General features: G+C 45.2%; 1 protein-coding gene across 7 annotated transcripts in view; it reads right to left on the bottom strand.

The window, feature by feature from the left end:
- The window catches only part of APLP2 (amyloid beta precursor like protein 2), a 70,000-nt gene that overhangs the window by 20,468 nt on the left and 32,123 nt on the right, over positions 1-17,409 (bottom strand). For all 7 annotated transcript variants that reach the window (XM_082343101.1, XM_082343105.1, XM_082343100.1 and 4 more), the window contains exons 2-6: positions 15,108-15,281; positions 14,151-14,274; positions 2,624-2,736; positions 1,643-1,842; positions 1,071-1,267 (exon numbers count right to left, since the gene is read on the bottom strand). In XM_082343101.1, the coding sequence (XP_082199227.1) occupies positions 1,071-1,267; positions 1,643-1,842; positions 2,624-2,736; positions 14,151-14,274; positions 15,108-15,281 (808 nt within the window). The remainder of the gene's footprint in view (positions 1-1,070; positions 1,268-1,642; positions 1,843-2,623; positions 2,737-14,150; positions 14,275-15,107; positions 15,282-17,409) is intronic.

The following is a 17,409-nucleotide window of genomic DNA, read 5'->3' as shown; positions in this document are numbered from 1 at the left end:
GGGCCGGGCAGCAGCTCCAGGGGTTCACAGAGCTACAGACCAGCAAGGGGAGAAGGACCAGGCGACACTTAACATCAGCGAAGGCCAAGATGGGGCAGCACCTGGCGCCCTGGCCAACGCAGTTGCCAATTCCTGTCAGTCAACCCTGAGGAAGTGGTCGTTTTCCTTCCTGATGCAAGAGAGAGCCCTAGGCCCTGAGAATACGGACTGGTGCTTTCTGCACTGTCTCGAGTCTAGAGCGGGGCAGGGCTGACATGGAGGGGCCTCACGCTTCTCATCTGTGAAGTGGGCACAGCTGCCTGGTTTGGCCGTCCCGGGGGTGTCAAGGGCAGAAGGAGACAGGCAGGTGCAGAGGCTGTTTCAGTGGCGGTAACCATCGTAAACACTACTTAGGCCCCTGGAAAGGACGCGTGTAAGTTCTATGTTCTCCAGGGTGAATCACAAACTTCTAGACTCATTAAGTCATCTGCTCCTGGTTGAATCCTGAGTAATTCTTCAGATCTTAATTGGTTTCGAATATCCTATCAGCAGGAGGCTGCACATAAAATGGTCTAGAACTGTCACAACTTTTTTTTTTTTACATGGTGAAATGAAAACACTGCTGGCCCTGATCCCTTACCAGTAGGTCATCAAATTCCACCCTCCCAGCTGCAAACCTCTTTCTGATGGACAAACAGGGCAGCCTACAGATGGGAACACACTCAGGAAGGGAACCAAGGAAGTGACTTCCACTCCGAAAGGTTGGGGCTTTAGCAGTTACTGAGGAAGGGGATCCCCCTCAGGAGAGACCATTTCCGGCTGAATGTGGAAGAATCCTGCCCGAGGGCAGACCACATGGTCTCTCTAATTCTCTAGTTAAGTCCTTACAATGCAAAGCTTAGTTTCCTGATTAAAATCTGTCGACTGCCTGCAGTGCCCAGAGCTGACCTCACCTTTGGGGCATGAAGCCACCCTCCTGTGACTTACCTGTGAGTAAAGCAGTCTCTAGGCAAATTAAAGAATATTAACAAATTCTAAGTAAATAACTGCCAGGTGGATTTTACAGCCGCGGGGGCTCTCCGTGGGGTTACCTTGGACACCGTGAGAGATCTCCTCTGCAGCGGTCCCGTCGCTGCTGGGCTCGGTCGGGCTCTCCTCGTTGTGGTCGTCTCCCTTGAAGGTGTCATAGTAGTAATCGCGATCTTCCACCACTTCCTCCTCATCTTCCTCATCCTCGTCCACAGCTGCTTCTGTGAAGTCTTCCAAATCTGCTTCGGTAGGAAATTCACTGAAGGTCACAGTAAAAAAGGAAGGTTAATACCAATTGCTATGCACAGAGCACAACAATGAGTCCCTTCCCTGTTCTGAAACACAAAGACAGAGGCAGGAAATAAGCTCAGCCCATGGTGAGCTGTGCTGCTAAAGCGCTCAGCCCGGCCACCTCAGCGGAAGGGGGTCGCCAGGCAGCAGGGGCCGGGCTACCCTGCAGGAAGGCACGTGGCCGGGACGACGCGCTGCTGAAGGCCACTGGCGTGCCTGGGCTCAGCCACGGCCCAAGTGAGATGTGCCGGCCCAGCTCCGGCAGGAACGGGCAGTGCCCGCTTCACCGGGAAGCCAGGGGCCAGCAGCCACGGCCATCCGCAGGCTCAGGACAGGAGGTTACCTTTTATAAATATCATAGTCTTCCTCTTCATCTTCCTCCTCCTCCTCCTCCTCCTCCTCCTCCTCCTCTTCTTTTGACACAGCAGATTCAACAATCTTTGTCTGAGGGCAGCACACATACTCGGTGCCGTGGAACTGGTCCACCCCACAGGGGAGCAGCATGCCATAGCTGTACAAGGTCATTCCCTGAGTCAGGCAGGCCTGCGGGAAACCCACAGACCGACATCAGAGCACAGCAAGTGTGGTCAAAGACCCCCAATCCCTAGCTTTATCCAAAAGAAACCCTTACCAAATCACAATGTTAGCCTTTCTCACGGACACGTAAATTTTTGGCCAAAAAGTTGCGACCCTACTATTTTAAGATTTACAAATTTTGCTTAATTTGCAATGGGGAAACATCATCTGGGCTAAAACCAATGAAAGCCCAAAGTTGGAATAAAATTAAGGAAAGGAGGTTTCTTTTAGTAATTATCCACGCTGGTTAATGGTGGTCAATGGTAACATACATTCCTAATTGGTGAGGAATTCAGAATTACTTCAGAACTAGACAAAAGAAAGGCAACTGGCTGGAAAACCAACTTAACGCAGAGGACAAGCTAAGAAAGGGTCATTCTCCCCACGGGAAGAATGAAATGATATCTAAACCTGTCAGCATGCATGTCCAGACACAGAGTTTCTATAACTGGCTATTTCCACACACGCCTTAGGGTTTGGGTGGCCTTGCTGGGGGCCCTGCCGACAGAATCCTTACTTAACGATCTTTTTCATGTCCTTGACTTCAGGGGCTGAACTGTTAATACTGTACTTCCTTACAAAAATATCTGTTCTTCTCCCAAATAGTTTTAATTTAAAAGATACAAGTAATTGTAAACTTTGATGAGATAAAGGGAAAGAAAATTAATTTAAAATTATGGTAAGGTGTCGAGAAAAAATACTACTTTCCTAAAAAACAACCCTCGACTTTTTCCATCCACTCCTTTACCTCCTTGACCACGGTGTGCCAATGCTGGTGATTCTCGCACACTTCCATCCGCTCCTTGTGGAAAAACTGGCACTTTTCTGGAACTAGCAGAACATCACTTACAAACTCGCCCACTGGAAAAGAGAAGCTTTGTCAGAAGCAAATCTGATCATGATTCCAGGTGAAAACAACCCTGACTGCAGGTTACCGTGGCGGTCACACAGTCACGTGAGGACAGGAGCGGTCTCTAATGCGTATAAGCTGATGTGCACCTCATCTTCCAAAGCCAACTGGACGTTTCAGCTCCAGGCCAGCAGCCACAAGAGCTCAACACTCTGTTACAACCACAAAGCCCGGGACTTCCTCACTCCTTCCTGACCTCAATCCCTTAACTTCTGGTGCAGGGCTACAGCATCCTACGGGGGAAACGGGAAGAGAACTCCCGTGCATGACCTCAAACACACACAGGTACTCCCCACCACCTCCGGCTTCACGTGGACAACATTCCTAGCTTCTTACTTCGATTTCTGCCCACATCAGTTCTAATAACAAAACGCCCAGGAAACTAAGACTGGGTGTTCTCCCAAAGAACAGGTGAATCTTACTTTAGCCCTTTGTGGACCTACAGACACCTAGCTCTAAGACAAACCACCACTGCGATAACTGATTCAGGTACAAATCATCAGTGGAGGGTTAATTATGAAGGGGAAGAGGCGTCTTTGCAGTGGGAAGGTCTGGCAGACACTACTTAACTGGGTGAGCAATAACGGACAAGCTGACAAGCGATGTTCTGAGAACAGATCACCTACACAGTCTTTCTGCCAAAATATGTCATTTGACTCTAATCATACAAAACAATATGACAGGGACTTCCCTGGTGGCGCAGTGGTTAAGAATCCGCCTGCCAATGCAGGAGACACGGGTTTGAGCCCTGGTCTGGGAAGATCCCACATGCCGCGAAGCAACTATGCCCGTGCACCACAACTACTGAGCCTGTGCTCTAGAGCCCACGAGCCACAACTACTGAGCCCGCGTGCCACAACTACTGAAGCCCGTGCGCCTAGAGCCTGTGCTCCACAACAAAGAGAAGCCACCGCAATAAGAAGCCCGCGCACCGCAATGAAGAGTAGCCCCCACTAGCTGCTCTCTGCAACTAGAGAAAGCCGGCGCACAGCAACAAAGACCCAACGCAGCCAAAAATAAAAAATAAATAAAATAAATAAATAAATATTTTAAAAGAATGACAAATTCAAATTCAGAGATAGTGTTAAACATATGACCTAGACTCTTAAAAGATATTATTGTCATAAAATATTCAGGGACTTCCCTGTGGTCCAGTGGTTAAGACTCTGCACTTCCAGTGCAGGGGGCACGGGTTCAATCCCTGGTCAGGGAACTAAGATCCCGCATGCTGCCAAAACAATAAAGTAATATACAATAAAATAAATAAAAGATTCAAAAGAAAAAGCTGAGGAACTGCCTAGATTAAATATAATGTATGATCCTTTTTAAAAGGAAGCTGTAAAGGACATTATTTGAACATTTAGGACAATTGTCCCATGTGTGATCACTGTATCACGGTCATACAGGAGAATGCCCTTGCTCTTAAGAAAAACAAGCTGAAAACTACTTGGAGGTGAACTATCTTAATGTCCCAACTCACTTTCAAATGGCCTAACAATGAAAAGTAAGTAAGACACACACAGTGAGATGGATAAGGCAAAACTGGGAAACCTAGGTAACAGGTATAGAGTATTCACTACTGCGTTTTTTATAGGTCTGAAACCTTTCAAAAATAAAAAGCTTGGGGAAAAATACACATAGCTGCTTAGAAAATAGAGTCCTTATCTCTTAGAAATACATGCTGAAGTATTTACAGGAAAAGAAAACATTATCTGTGATTTGCTTCCAAATAACGAGGGGTAGGCCAGATTGGCCACAGACAGGGTGAGTGGTTCATGAACCGTTACACAGCACACGAGGGTTAATGCGATTATCTTCGCCGTGTTTGGATATGTTTGTCACTTCCATAACAAAAAGCTAAAAACGTAATCACTGGCTCATCACCCAGAGAACCTGGTTCAATAGGTCTAATTTGGGACTCAGTGATCTGCACGGAACAAGCATCCCGGGCGCTTCTGATGCATCACCAACATGCTCTACTGAGGGTCCGAGTGCAAGAGAACCAAGGTGGTACTTAGCTCAGGAGAGACGCAATAGGTAGGGGAGGGAAAAGGAAGCAGGCAGGCTAACCTCTGAGGTTTAAAAAAAAAACGGAAAGTCTAGTAAGAAAGTAATTTGGCCTAAGAAAGGTCTTAGGGGGAGTTCCCTGGCAGTCCAGTGGTTAGGACTCGGCGCTTTCACTGCCGGGGCCTGGGTTCAATCCCTGGTCGGGGAACTAAGATCCCCCAAGCCAAGTGGCAAGGCCAAAAAAAAAAAAAAAAAAAAAAGGTCTTAAGACTTGAACTAGCGGGAAGTCTACATGCAGACCCACTCCCCAGCCTCATTGCAGCTCAGGCCTCCGTCTCTGGGCCCGAGAAGTCTGTCCGTCTGCTGCCCATGCGGAGGCAAAGGGCAGCCTCTGGTCTGCTGTGAGGGGGGGATGTGCTCCCGCCGGCACAGGCAGCCACCGCACATCCAAACAGCCTTCCGCAGGGCAGCGAGGTTTCACTCTGCCATTAGCACAGGGACTTCGGGGACCAGATAGCTCAGTTTGACACTAATGCAGGAGCACAACGGTTAGTTAGACACGGTGCTGCCCTCGAGGGCCCCAAAGGCTCTGGGGAGATAGAAACAAGCTTCACCCCCGAACCAGGCTTAAAATCGAAGCTTAAAAAGCAAAGCCCAGGGGTAAACTAGGATTCGCCTCCATCAGGAGAAGCACCCCAATACTCAGTCTAAGGAGAAATCACTGAAATTCTGACATCCAACCACCAGCTCACACTGTGGATGGCGGCTGTATGGACTAAGCAATCTTTATTTATATACAGTTTTTGTTTTTGTTTTGTCCGCACCTCCTGGCTTAAGGGATCTCAGTTCCCCATCCAGGGATTGAACCCGGGCCTCGGCAGTGAGAGCCCAGAATCCTAACTACTAGGCCACCAGGGAACTCCCCATGTTTGTTAATTTATGACAAAAAAGCAACAAAAGAGTACACGTAAGAGGCAGTGTGTACAGGGCTAAATGCCAGGGTTTAATCTCAGCACTGCTGCTACTAGCAGAGAGGTCTTGGGCGAGTTACTCAAACTTTCTGTGCCTCAGTTTCTTTATCTTGCTGCTGTGAGGCCGGATGTAATATGTACAACACGGGAAAAGCTTAGAGCAGAATCTGGTACATAGTAAGCACTAAGCATTATTTAAGTATTAGCTCTAATTACTGATGTTAATGCTGTTAGTTTCAAGTCCCCGAGTAACTAGTTTTATACAAAGCAAACTATACAACCACAGTTATCAAGAAATCTATAGTTAGGCAACAGTTCATATCCTTTAATTTGTAAAACCTCAATTTTTTATGTACAACTGCAACATCAGAGAAAAAGTTTAGACAGCAATTTCACTACTATATATATTCTATAGAAACAATAACCAAACTGGGTTTTAAAAATATAGTGGAGTACGACATATTTCATTTTAGTTAAAAATGCATTAACTAAATCTGCTTATATTACACCTTAGATAAACCCCAAAATGATATAAAGTAAAAAAGCAAGTTATAAAAGGTCAAGTGCAGTATGACACCATTAATGTCAGTTTTAAAACACAAAAACAAATTGTTTATAGACACATTCGTATGCAGCAAAAGTATAAAAACAGGCATGGGAATGATACACCCTGACAGTGGGGTAGCAGTGACCTCCAAGGGTAGGGAGGGAGGGAGGGAAGGGATGTAAGGATGGGACTCTGGGACATTTAATCCCTTAATTAAAAAATAAGATGGAGATTAAGCAAATATGGCAAGCCCGCACGCAGCAGCAACAAAGACCCAACGCAGCCAAAAAAAAAAAAGCAAATATGGCAAAACGGGGAAGAACTTAAATCAGGACAGTGAGTACATGAGTGACCATCATATTATGTTTTATCTTTTCAGTATGCTTGAAATATCTCAAAATGAAATTAAGTTTAAAATTTAAAAAATTTTAATGCCAGAAATTTAATAATTAACTCCATGCTAAACTGTAAGATTAAACGCCATCAATCTTCTGCTATGGAATCATGATTAAATTGATCTGTCTGACCTCTGAAAACCAAAAAAGAACTAACGCCACTGATTTAAAACAGAATAGCACTCTTTGATTCAACAATTCCAATTCTAAAACCGTACTCTTAGGAAGTAATTAAGAAAGTGAACAAAGATATTCATTACAGAATTGTTAATATCAAAAAAAAAAAAAAAAAAAAAAAAAAAACCAGAACCAGGGCTTCCCTGGTGGCACAGTGGTTAAGAATCCGCCTACCAATGCAGGGGACACGGGTTCGAGCCCTGGCCCAGGAAGATCCCACATGCCGCGGAGCAACTAAGCCCGTGCGCTACAACTACTGACCCTGCGCTCTAGAGGCCGTGAACCACAACTACTGAGCCCACGTGCCTAGAGCCCGTGCTCCACAACAAGAGAAGCCATCACAATGAGAAGCCCACTCGCCACAACTAGAGAAAGGCTGCTTGCAGCAACGAAGACTCAACACAGCCAAAAATAAAATAAATTTATTAAAAAAAAAAACCAAAAACGGAACCAACCTAAATGTTCCTCAATAAGGAATTAGTTAAATAATGGTACTTAATGGAATACCATGGGGTTATAAGAAACATGGTTAAATATCTGTATATAACATGGAAACATTTCCATTTCCATGACGGTTTAATAATTTTAACAATGACGGTTTAATAATTTTAACAATCATTAAACAAATAAGCAAAGGAATAAACACACCCGATATCCCTAACCTCTCCTTAAGCCTGGTTAACTCCTTAAGGCTAAATCTGTTTAAAAAGACAGACTCAAAAGATGTATGCATCCCTAAGAGTGGCACCTAATAGATGTTCAATAAATGTCAACTTTTTTAAAAAGCACTAAACAGGAAAGCATATTTAGCATGATCCAATTTAGGAAAAAAAAAAAAAAAAGCATTTAAAAGCACACACATTTCCATGTGTATCCAAAGAAAAAAAGTCTTGTCTATACACCAAAATGTTAATATGGTTAATGGAGTGCAGAAACTGGAAAGGATTGTTTTTGCTTTCCTTTTTCCCAATTTCTTTTATTTAAAACAAAAACAAAAACTTTATAAACATGTAAATTAAAAGAGGAACACATTTCAATCCCAGCATCAGTTCTGTCATTTCACTGCTACTTTTTGCCTTTGATACAAATAATTATCAGAAACTTCTAGGAAAAAGACTGACCTAAGCAAATCAGTATTACTCTGTTTTACAGAAAAACACTGAAGATGGTTTGGTCTCACTTTAAAAGTTTATCTAAGGTTGTAACAATTCTCAATTTAACCCATTGGAGTACAACAGATGGTGCCCCCAATTCCCTAAGTCACTGGAAACCTATATTGTTTTTACTATTCAAGGCAATAAGCTGGTCAATGAACACGGCAATTTAGCAAAATCTAAACTATAGGCTTTCATTTAAGCTGCATTTATGATTTATCTTCAGTCTCCACTCATTCCCTGTGATACTGTTTCTCTTTCATACCACCTCCCACCAGCAGGGCCATGGCAGCCATCAGGTCTTAGAGCTTTTTCAGAGTTGATAAAATTCCTTTCAACGTAACAAAGGCTGCTCACCCACTTGGGGAAGCCCCTCGATACCAACACTCATATGTATAAATAAACCTACTGCAAAAGTACTCTGCAGTTGGGACTTCCCTGGCGGTCCAGTGGTTAGGACTCTGTGCTCTCACTGCCGAGGGCCCAGGTTCCATCTCTGGTTGGGGAACTAAAATCCCACAAGCCGCACAGCGCAGCCAAAAAAAAACAGTACTCTGGTTGCAAACAGGAAGACCATGTCATTTACGGGGCCCTTGGAAGCTGTAAGCAGCGGGGAGAAAGCCTGCTGTAATGAGAGAAAACCAAGAAAATTAACCTGACCACCCAACGCGAGTTTTTGAGAGGTCTGGCAGCCACCCTTAGCAGACGTCTTGGAGGTAAATAGGGCTCTGAGAAGTTAAAGAGCCTGAACGATCGTCATGAACAGAAACATACACCTTGCATAAGGGTCCACAGCGGGAACAGGGGGAACTGCTGACAGGCTGTCAGGAACTCAAAGGCGGAAGACAACTTGCGGACAGACACCTGCAGCGGACAAGTAAGCTCCAAGCTCACTCCGGGCCCCACCTCAAAGCTTCTGAGAACAAGACCCTTCCTGGCAGTCTTCACCACAGTAATACTCCCCATCCAAATCTCCTTCCAGAAATTACCAACAACAGAAACAGTCATGGGCTCACAAAGCTCTCTTCTTTTGATGCAGGAGCCAGTCTATATATAAATGTCAGAGATGACTAACTCCTTCCCCCCAAATACTAGCAGCTTTGCTTCTTCACAGTTCACCAACTCTGTCCCACTCAGATCATCCTATTTATTTAGATAAAATCTTATGGATAAACAGGCAATTCGTAATAATGTAAGATATAAGACTCATTTTGAGAGGCAAGGTTGAAGTATAACTTCTCACCAAATATACTGAGTATCAGTGAAAAGAGTCACACTGGTGGGTGGTCAAGCATGCTCTCAAAATAGGGCAGAACTGAGTGACAGGTGCACAGGTGTCTACAGACAGTGAGACACCAGGCCTGATGCCAACACTACCCGTTACCTAAATTCATTCTCAAACAGCCTTCAAGAGTGCTAATCAAGACACGTCCTTCCCCTAAAGCTAGCAAAACAATGGCAAACAAAAACAGTGTCTGAGGACATCCATAATGCCCCTGGATCAACCAAACCAATTAGTGTGGGTACCCGACCAATTAGACATCGCCTGTTTTCCCATCTCCTTGCCCTTTGGCCTGCCTGTGCTTTGGGTTTGCTGGGCAGTAATATCTTAAAGGGGGTTTCAGAGCTGAAGCTAAGCACACTATGACCATCTCTTTACTGCAACACGTGGTATTCACCTTAACACGTATAAAAGGACTCACTGTGGTTATTTCTGGTGAATAAAATATATAGGATGCTTGCTTTTTACTGGATTAATTTTTAGTAGTTTGTATGTTAAAAGAATTGTGTATGGTTGTGTAACTCAGTGAATATACTATAAACCATTCAACAGTACACTTTAAAACGGATGAATTATATAGTATGTGAAATATATCTCAACAAATCTGTTTTTAAGAAGCAGAGAGACTGATTATTTATAGGGAATATTGAGCAAATAAATAAATATACTGAGGATAATGGAATTGGAGGTATCAATATGAGCTCACTGCTTTTAATATCCACATGTATAGAAATATAGATTTATATGGGCATGAATATGTGTATATAAATATATTTCCTAGGTCTGTCTGCTGAGTGGGCCTAGAAGCAATAACAGCATAATAGCAGTAAGCACACCTAATACCCAGATTTTGGTTTCTAAATACCATTCCCCACTAAATAAAACCATTTCTTCTTGGAGAAATGGCTGACTCCAGGGGTGGGGTAGGGAACACAGGATGAGCCTGGAGCATCTTTTTGTACCAGAAAGTAAGGAAGCTTTCAAAGAATAATAGGGACATAGCAAAAAGACACAGGAGTCAGCATGAAGGGGGGGGTCCCACTGGACAAATCTGGACACTGAGTCCATAATGAAATGAATAAATGAATGCAGACACCATCTTAGCCAGGTGATAAAAGTTATCACTGGTCATGAAACAAAGTGACATCATGCAGTTCCTAAGATGATTCAGAGAGAAGAACACTTCTGTGACAGTGCCCTCAAAAACGCACAAATCAAAAGGATCCTAAGACAGACCCAAATTGCATTCTACAAAGCCACTGGCCTGTACTCTAAAATCCAAAGTTAAGAAAGACAAGGAAAAGCTACAGAGAGAACTAAATGCAACGTTGAAACAATGAATTAGATCCTGGTGTTGTTGGAACAACAGGTGAAACTTGAACAGGGTCTGTAGATTAGATATTATATCAATGATAATTTCCTGATTTTGATGGCTGTACTATAGTTATATGGCAGAATGTCCTCGTTTATAAAAAATATACAAGGAAGTATTAAGGGATAAAAGGATACCATGTCTGCAACTTAAATGATTTAAAAAAAAAACAAAACCTGGGGGGAGATACAAGTGGTAAGATTAATTTTACCGTATTAATCAAATGTTAACAGTTGGAAAATCTGAGGAAAGGATTTAATGGAAGCTCTTTGTACTATTTTTGCAACCATTCTGTAAACTTGAAATTATTTTAAAACTGTTATTATTTTTAATTTTTTTTCCCCTATTTTTGGCCATGCCGCATGGCATGCGGGATCTTAGTTTCCTGACCAGGGATCGAACCCACGCCCCCTGCAATGGAAGCGCGGCATCTTAGCCACCAGACCGCCAGGGAAGTCCCGTATCATTTTTAAGTTAAAAAGGCAAAAGTAACCCTGAAAGACTAGAACCAAAAGGCTTTCTAAGGAGCCTACGGTAAAAAGAAAGTGGTGCTGATAATTACCCAGTGCCTGGGGACTCTAAAGGGGTGGGGACGGGGACAGAGAGACATTACAATCTTCTGCTTCTCAAATGATGATAAGGAATTGGCAGTACTTTTTTCCTAACCTCCCTTAAACTCCAGTCACCTGGTCCCCTACTAGCTTAGGCTCAGGCAACTGTTTTATTTATTTAAAAATACCAACAGGTAGCTCTCCTTCCTGGTTAAGAAGTTGTCCAAATGGATGCTGCTGTAAACACAATAACTGTGTGAATTTACTAACACTGAAGACTGTATTATGCATTATTCAGTGACCACAGTGCAAAGAAGGTATTGAATGGTTTATGGTCAAATTGTTTTATGCATCTAGTTAGTGACAATATCATGCATCGTCTGGTTCTCTGGCACTGAAAAACTCAAACTGTAACATTTAGAAAAGAACATTTTCGCTGTGCACCAGCTATGGTAGTGGTCTTGTAATCAACAGACAGCATCCTAGTTCCAGGTAGCGTCTTGACTGCGGGGACAGAGAAGACTAAAGCCGTGTCCCTCCTCCCAAGGTGCTCAGAGTGTAGCTGGAGAAACACACATCAACAGACCGGCATCGTGCAGGGTGATGGGGCACTGGTGGCAACAAAGAGGAGCTGAGAAACCTGGACGTCAAGACAGAAATTAGAGCAGCAGGAAAGGCTTCCTTCAAAGGAGGTGTCCCTGAAATGTGTGAAAAGGAGAACTTGCCAAGCAAAGTGAGTATATAGTCACTCCAGTGAGAGCTGGACTGCACGTGGCAGGAGCCACGAGATGGACGTGCTGTGGTGGGAGCACGGAGCGGGGAGCACGAGGCAGGGGCGGGGAGCACGAGGCAGGGGCGGGGAGGACGGAGCGGGGGCGGGGAGGACGGAGCGGGGGCGGGGAGGACGGAGCAGAGCTAAGCAAGGGCCACACCATGCAGTTTCCAAACTGTGCTAAGGCGCTTACACCTGGTCTTTTAGGTGAAGAGGAGCTACTGAAGGGTTTTATGTGCAGGAGAGACAGTCCAGTCTTCATTTTGGATCAGCGAGGGCGATGGACTGAACAGCACTGAGACACGCGCAGAAGCGGTTCACACAGTCCAGGCAGGAAATGATAAAAGGCTGAGCTAGAGCAGGGGACTCGGACGGACCAGCCGGAGGCTCCCAAAGTTTCCCCAGTCACGGTACTCTGGGTATCCCAGGAATTTTTTCACAGCACCCCCCAGGCCAAAAGGGTGCCAAAAAGTTAAGTAGTCAGGGCGACAAGGTAGTAAAAAGCGCCTGTGTCTGACACCTTGTGCCTGCGGGGCACTGCGCAACTCCTCCTGCACGGCAGTAAACTCAGCACCATCACCGAGAATGAATGAAACCTCATACTCAAGAGATTTCTTACAGCCAAAGGGAATGAAAGAACATCTTTAAACCACACCACACAAAATCATTCACAAGCCTCACACTACTGCATGGGGCTCAGTTTTAAGTAAATGGTGTTAAGCACACACCGTGTCCTCTTTTCCCCATACTCAGTACTTTTAAAACAAAGTAACTGCTATGGTAAATACTGTTATTCAGGTGCTGCCTCTTCCTGTTACTTTGCTACATGTGAGAATGAGAAAAGCAATGAGTTCCATGTTAGGAAAGGTTTTTTTGTTGTTTTTAAATAAATTTAGTTATTTATTTATTTTTGGCTGCATTGGGTCTTCGTTGCTGCACGCGGGCTTTCTCTAGTTGCAGCGAGCGGGGGCTACTCTTTGTTGTGGTGCGCGGGCTTCTCATTGCAGTGGCTTCTCTTGTTGCGGAGCATGGGCTCTAGGCACGTGGGCTTCAGTAGTTGTGGCACGCAGGCTCAGTAGTTGTGGCTCACGGGCTCTAGAGCGCAGGCTCAGCAGTTGTGGCGCACGGGCTTACTTGCTCCGCGGCATGTGGGATCTTCCCAGACCAGGGCTTGAACCCGTGTCCCCTGCATTGGCAGGCGGATTCTTAACCACTGCGCCACCAGGGAAGTCCCAGAAAGGTTTTAATGAAGGAGGGAGGGGAACAGGTTAAGTTAATGGTTAAAATTAAATACATCCGCAGAACTACCCAGGCTATGTTAGTGCTCTATGTCAGTCCTATCACGGATCATCTAAAGTTGATCGTTTCACCCTTTTAAGTTTCTACGACCAAATCTGTTCCTGAATCAGCCAGGCAACAGACGCGCGAACGTAACTCAGATGTGTCAATGATCAGTGGTCAGGATGAGCACATTCACTAAAAGAGCATTTGGAGCAGCGACTCTACTTCTGGGTAATAAAATGTTATGGCTGCACTTGAGTTAGGTCTGACTGCTAACAGAAACACACAGAATCATAAACACCCTTATCAGCTGACCCTTCAGTAAGTTAGGTGGCACAGGGCCTGGCCGACGCATCCCTGACTGTCTACAGGCAGCTATGACTCACTTCCTCGGCCTCTGAAAACTGCCACAGGTTTGGTCTGGCTAACAATACAGGATTTCGGTGCTTGCAAAATGTGTGTAGGGCAAAGTAAGGGGAACAAAAGACCACCCCTCAGCTGCTTCGGTACTATCGACACCAGGACTATAAACGGTAATTTCAAACTCTCAGTGTGAACGAAGCTGGACCACTCTGAGGGCAGCACGCTTACTCAGGGGTGTGGAAAAGGCTCATCCTGAAAAAACACAGGACGCCCATGATGGGAGAGGTGGAGTTAGTGACCATCAAAGACAAGTCACCTATTGACACCAGAAAGCCGTTGAGTACTCAAAAGAGACAGTCCCCCAATAAACTCCTGCAGCCCTTGGCTTCTTAACAGACGACGACATCTCACTGTGAGCCAGGAGAAGATGAAATGTAAAACTGGGGATCCCGCCTTCCTGAGAAGTAACCCAGAGGTGCTCCAGGACTCTCACCGAGACACTTGAAGGGGATCACGATGTGAGTCTTGCACTGCTTCTTGTCTCTCCGGCACCAGTTGTCCACGCTGACTGGCTGGTTTGCCTCCATCACGTTTGTGATCTGTAGTTCTGGATACATCTGCAAGGGAAGAGGAAACACACACCGTAGGCTGACTTTGTCCATAAAAGACGAACGCTCGCTGGTGAGCCAGGACGAGCGTCTGTGTGCTCAGCTTCCCCATAGCCCCACGTAAATCTGAAGTCCCCCTGCTGCCTGGTCCCAACGGAACTAATCAAGTCAAGAGATACCGTAACTGTTAGCTTTCTTTTGACAGATAGATTCTGGACCACTTCTAACACATTCTCTTTGAAAAAAGACCTACACAAGCAGCAAGCGTGCAGCCCCAAACAAGTCTATTAGGTATCAAGTCCACTTGTAGGGTGTGTGTAAATAGCTGAGTTCAAGAACTAAAACATTTAAGAGGCAAGTCTATGGACGTGTGTGTTAATGAAATTACAGAATAATATTCCAACCCTGACCCCAAAGGCTAGTTTTGGTAAGAAATTAAAACATCTCATACCCTTTTCTACGTCAAGCGTTGACCCAAAAAGTCTGTTGAATCAGACATGAGATAATCCCTTATGATACTGGTGGCTTCTACCAGCAAGTGCAAAACACAAGCACACACGTGACACTGGGCTTGTTTCACAACTTCCCATAACACGTGGGAAGCCAAGGGAACCAGGCTGCACTTCTAAGGCCCTGCCAAGCTTCTGCAGGATTCCGTCCAGAAAGGACAAAGAGCTCACAGCACACCCAGGCCAAGGGCACACTCAGAACAAAAGCCTGCTGCCCCCATCGTTACCAGCTTGGTCTTAGGTCAAAACAGCAGAATGACAGAGCACCTATTTCTAAAGTAAACAGGTTCAAACGTGACCCAGAAACGTTTAAGTTTCTGGCAGCACGCTTACCTCCTGACAGTACTGGAGAACTTCTTCTTTTGTTCCGAAGCAGCTCTGAGTGCCTGTTGGGTCAGGTTCCCATTTCCCAGTCTGAATGTTCACGTGCATATTTAGCTTTCCACAAAACATTGCAATCTGAGGCTCAGCAACAGCAAACCCTGTTCCGGCGTTGGCTGCGAGGGCCTATCGAAGGGAAAATAAATTCCAGGTTAACTCCCAAGAGGCTGGCACGGAGGGAGAGTCACTTAGCGGTTTGTGACAGTAGAACTGACCTTTTAAAAAATCTTCATTAAAAAAAAAAACTTCATTACTTACTATTTTTTCTTCATAAACAAATCCTCTTCCCAGGAACTAAGCCAGAATAAAAAATGACCTTTGGACATATATAATCAGAGAGAAGTGTGCGTGGGAACTGCAACCACGGCTCCCCATCTAGGTACTTCCGACTTGGGAACACATAATCCACCTGCAGTCCCCTCTAATACAAGCAAACCCACTTTCCATTCCTTAAGACACCAAAACACAAAAGTATAGAACGGCGAGAGTTCCAGCAATTTTACTCAATTCACTTACACGACAAAATTTTATTGAGCAACTACTATTTTTGCAGAGCAACGTGCTAAATGCTCAGGACACAAGGATAAGCAAAAGGTTATGGCCCCTGCCCTCTTGGGGCTTTTTTTTTTTTTAATGTTTACCTACTTTTTTTTTTTTAATTTATTTATTTGTTTATTTATTTTTGGCTGTGCTGGGTCCCCGCCTCCGTGCGAGGGCCCTCCCCAGCCGCGGCAAGCGGGGGCCACTCCTCACCGTGGCGCGCGGGTCCCCCACTATCGCGGCCCCTCCCCCGCCACGGAACACAAGCTCCAGACGCTCAGGCCCAGCAGCTGCGGCGCACGGGCCCAGCCGCTCCGCGGCACATGGGATCCTCCCAGACCAGGGCCCGAACCCGCGTCCCCTGCATTGGCAGGCAGACCCTCAACCACTGCGCCACCAGGAAAGCCCCTCTTGGGGCTCATGGTCTAGTTCAAGAGTCAATTCTCACACAAAAAGATTCCCAGATGTCTTACGAAGGAAAAAGAACACAGAGCGGAAGGAGCATACAAAACAAAAAGGGAATGTGACTTGGGCTCGGGTAGGAGGTGATGGGGAAGCTTCCTGAACTGTGACACCGGAGTAGCTCTGGCCATCCCCGTTGGGGGAGAATGTAGACTGTGAGTCTGTGGAGGGTCTAAGGGAAGGGTGGGTGACACACATGGTCAAGACTGGATGGTCTGTAGACCAAGAAAGGATGGAGTGCTGAGGGTTCTAAGTACAGAGTTAGTATTTTTCAAATGCAGCTCTGATGTCCTCTGTAGGCAGGGGGATGGCTCAGGGAGCTGGAGAGACGACAGTAACTTGGGTAAGGCAGCACCGGGAGACAGCAAGGCAGGCAAGACTGGGTGACGATGGCTGGGGGGTGACCAAGAGGCAGCATGGCTTGCGTAACTCAACACGCAACGGTGTTGTGTGTGGAAAGAGAACACTAAAAGGGATTTCATGAACAATTTTATCTCGTGTTAGGGAAAAAATCAACTATTCGTAGCCATCAATAGCTCACAAATTACAGGTGAGAAAACATTTAGGTTTGATGACAGTAAGGCTCTTCGTGCACCAGAAAAAACACAGGCATCCCTGCATCTAAAGATGTACCAATACTGATGGCTACATTCACAGTAAAGTTCTGTGGTCTCTCCTAATGCGTAAGTTCTTTCAAAACCAAAATTAAACATCTTTTTAAAATGTTAAAACTTGAGGGGTCGGGTTAGACTCTCTGGCCTATTATGATCTTTTCAAAAAGAGCAAAGAGCATTAGTATTAAATGGTTTTCCTATATTAACAAGAAAAAGTAGATTTGACTTTTTTTTTTTTTTTGCCGTACCCTGCAGCTTGTGGGACCTTAGTTCCCCGACCAGGGATCAAACCCATGCCTTTGGCAGTGAAAGCACAGAGTCCTAAACCACTGGACCGCCAGGGAATTCCCTGACTTTTAAAATATATGGAAAACTGTGTGCTTTCCAGGCAAGTCTCCTGTATTTGTGCTGATGGACTGGTTACACAGACATGAATGGTCCTTCCAATTAGGAGCCTACGTTTGATTCTGAAATACATCCCGATCTTCTTCTAGGACAAATTTACCACCTACACGTTTTGCTTAGGAGCTTATTAAAATTAGCCTGCTTTCCAGTAGCGTGAGAGAAGGAAGCACGAACACTTGCTGGATAGCTGGGAGAAAGCTAATCTGGATCTAAAATGTCACCAAGATCAATCA

Source organism: Balaenoptera borealis, assembly GCF_965194805.1.
Source record: "Balaenoptera borealis genome assembly, chromosome: 11".
NCBI lineage: Eukaryota > Metazoa > Chordata > Mammalia > Artiodactyla > Balaenopteridae > Balaenoptera > Balaenoptera borealis.
This window is presented reverse-complemented; position numbering and strand designations above follow the sequence as displayed.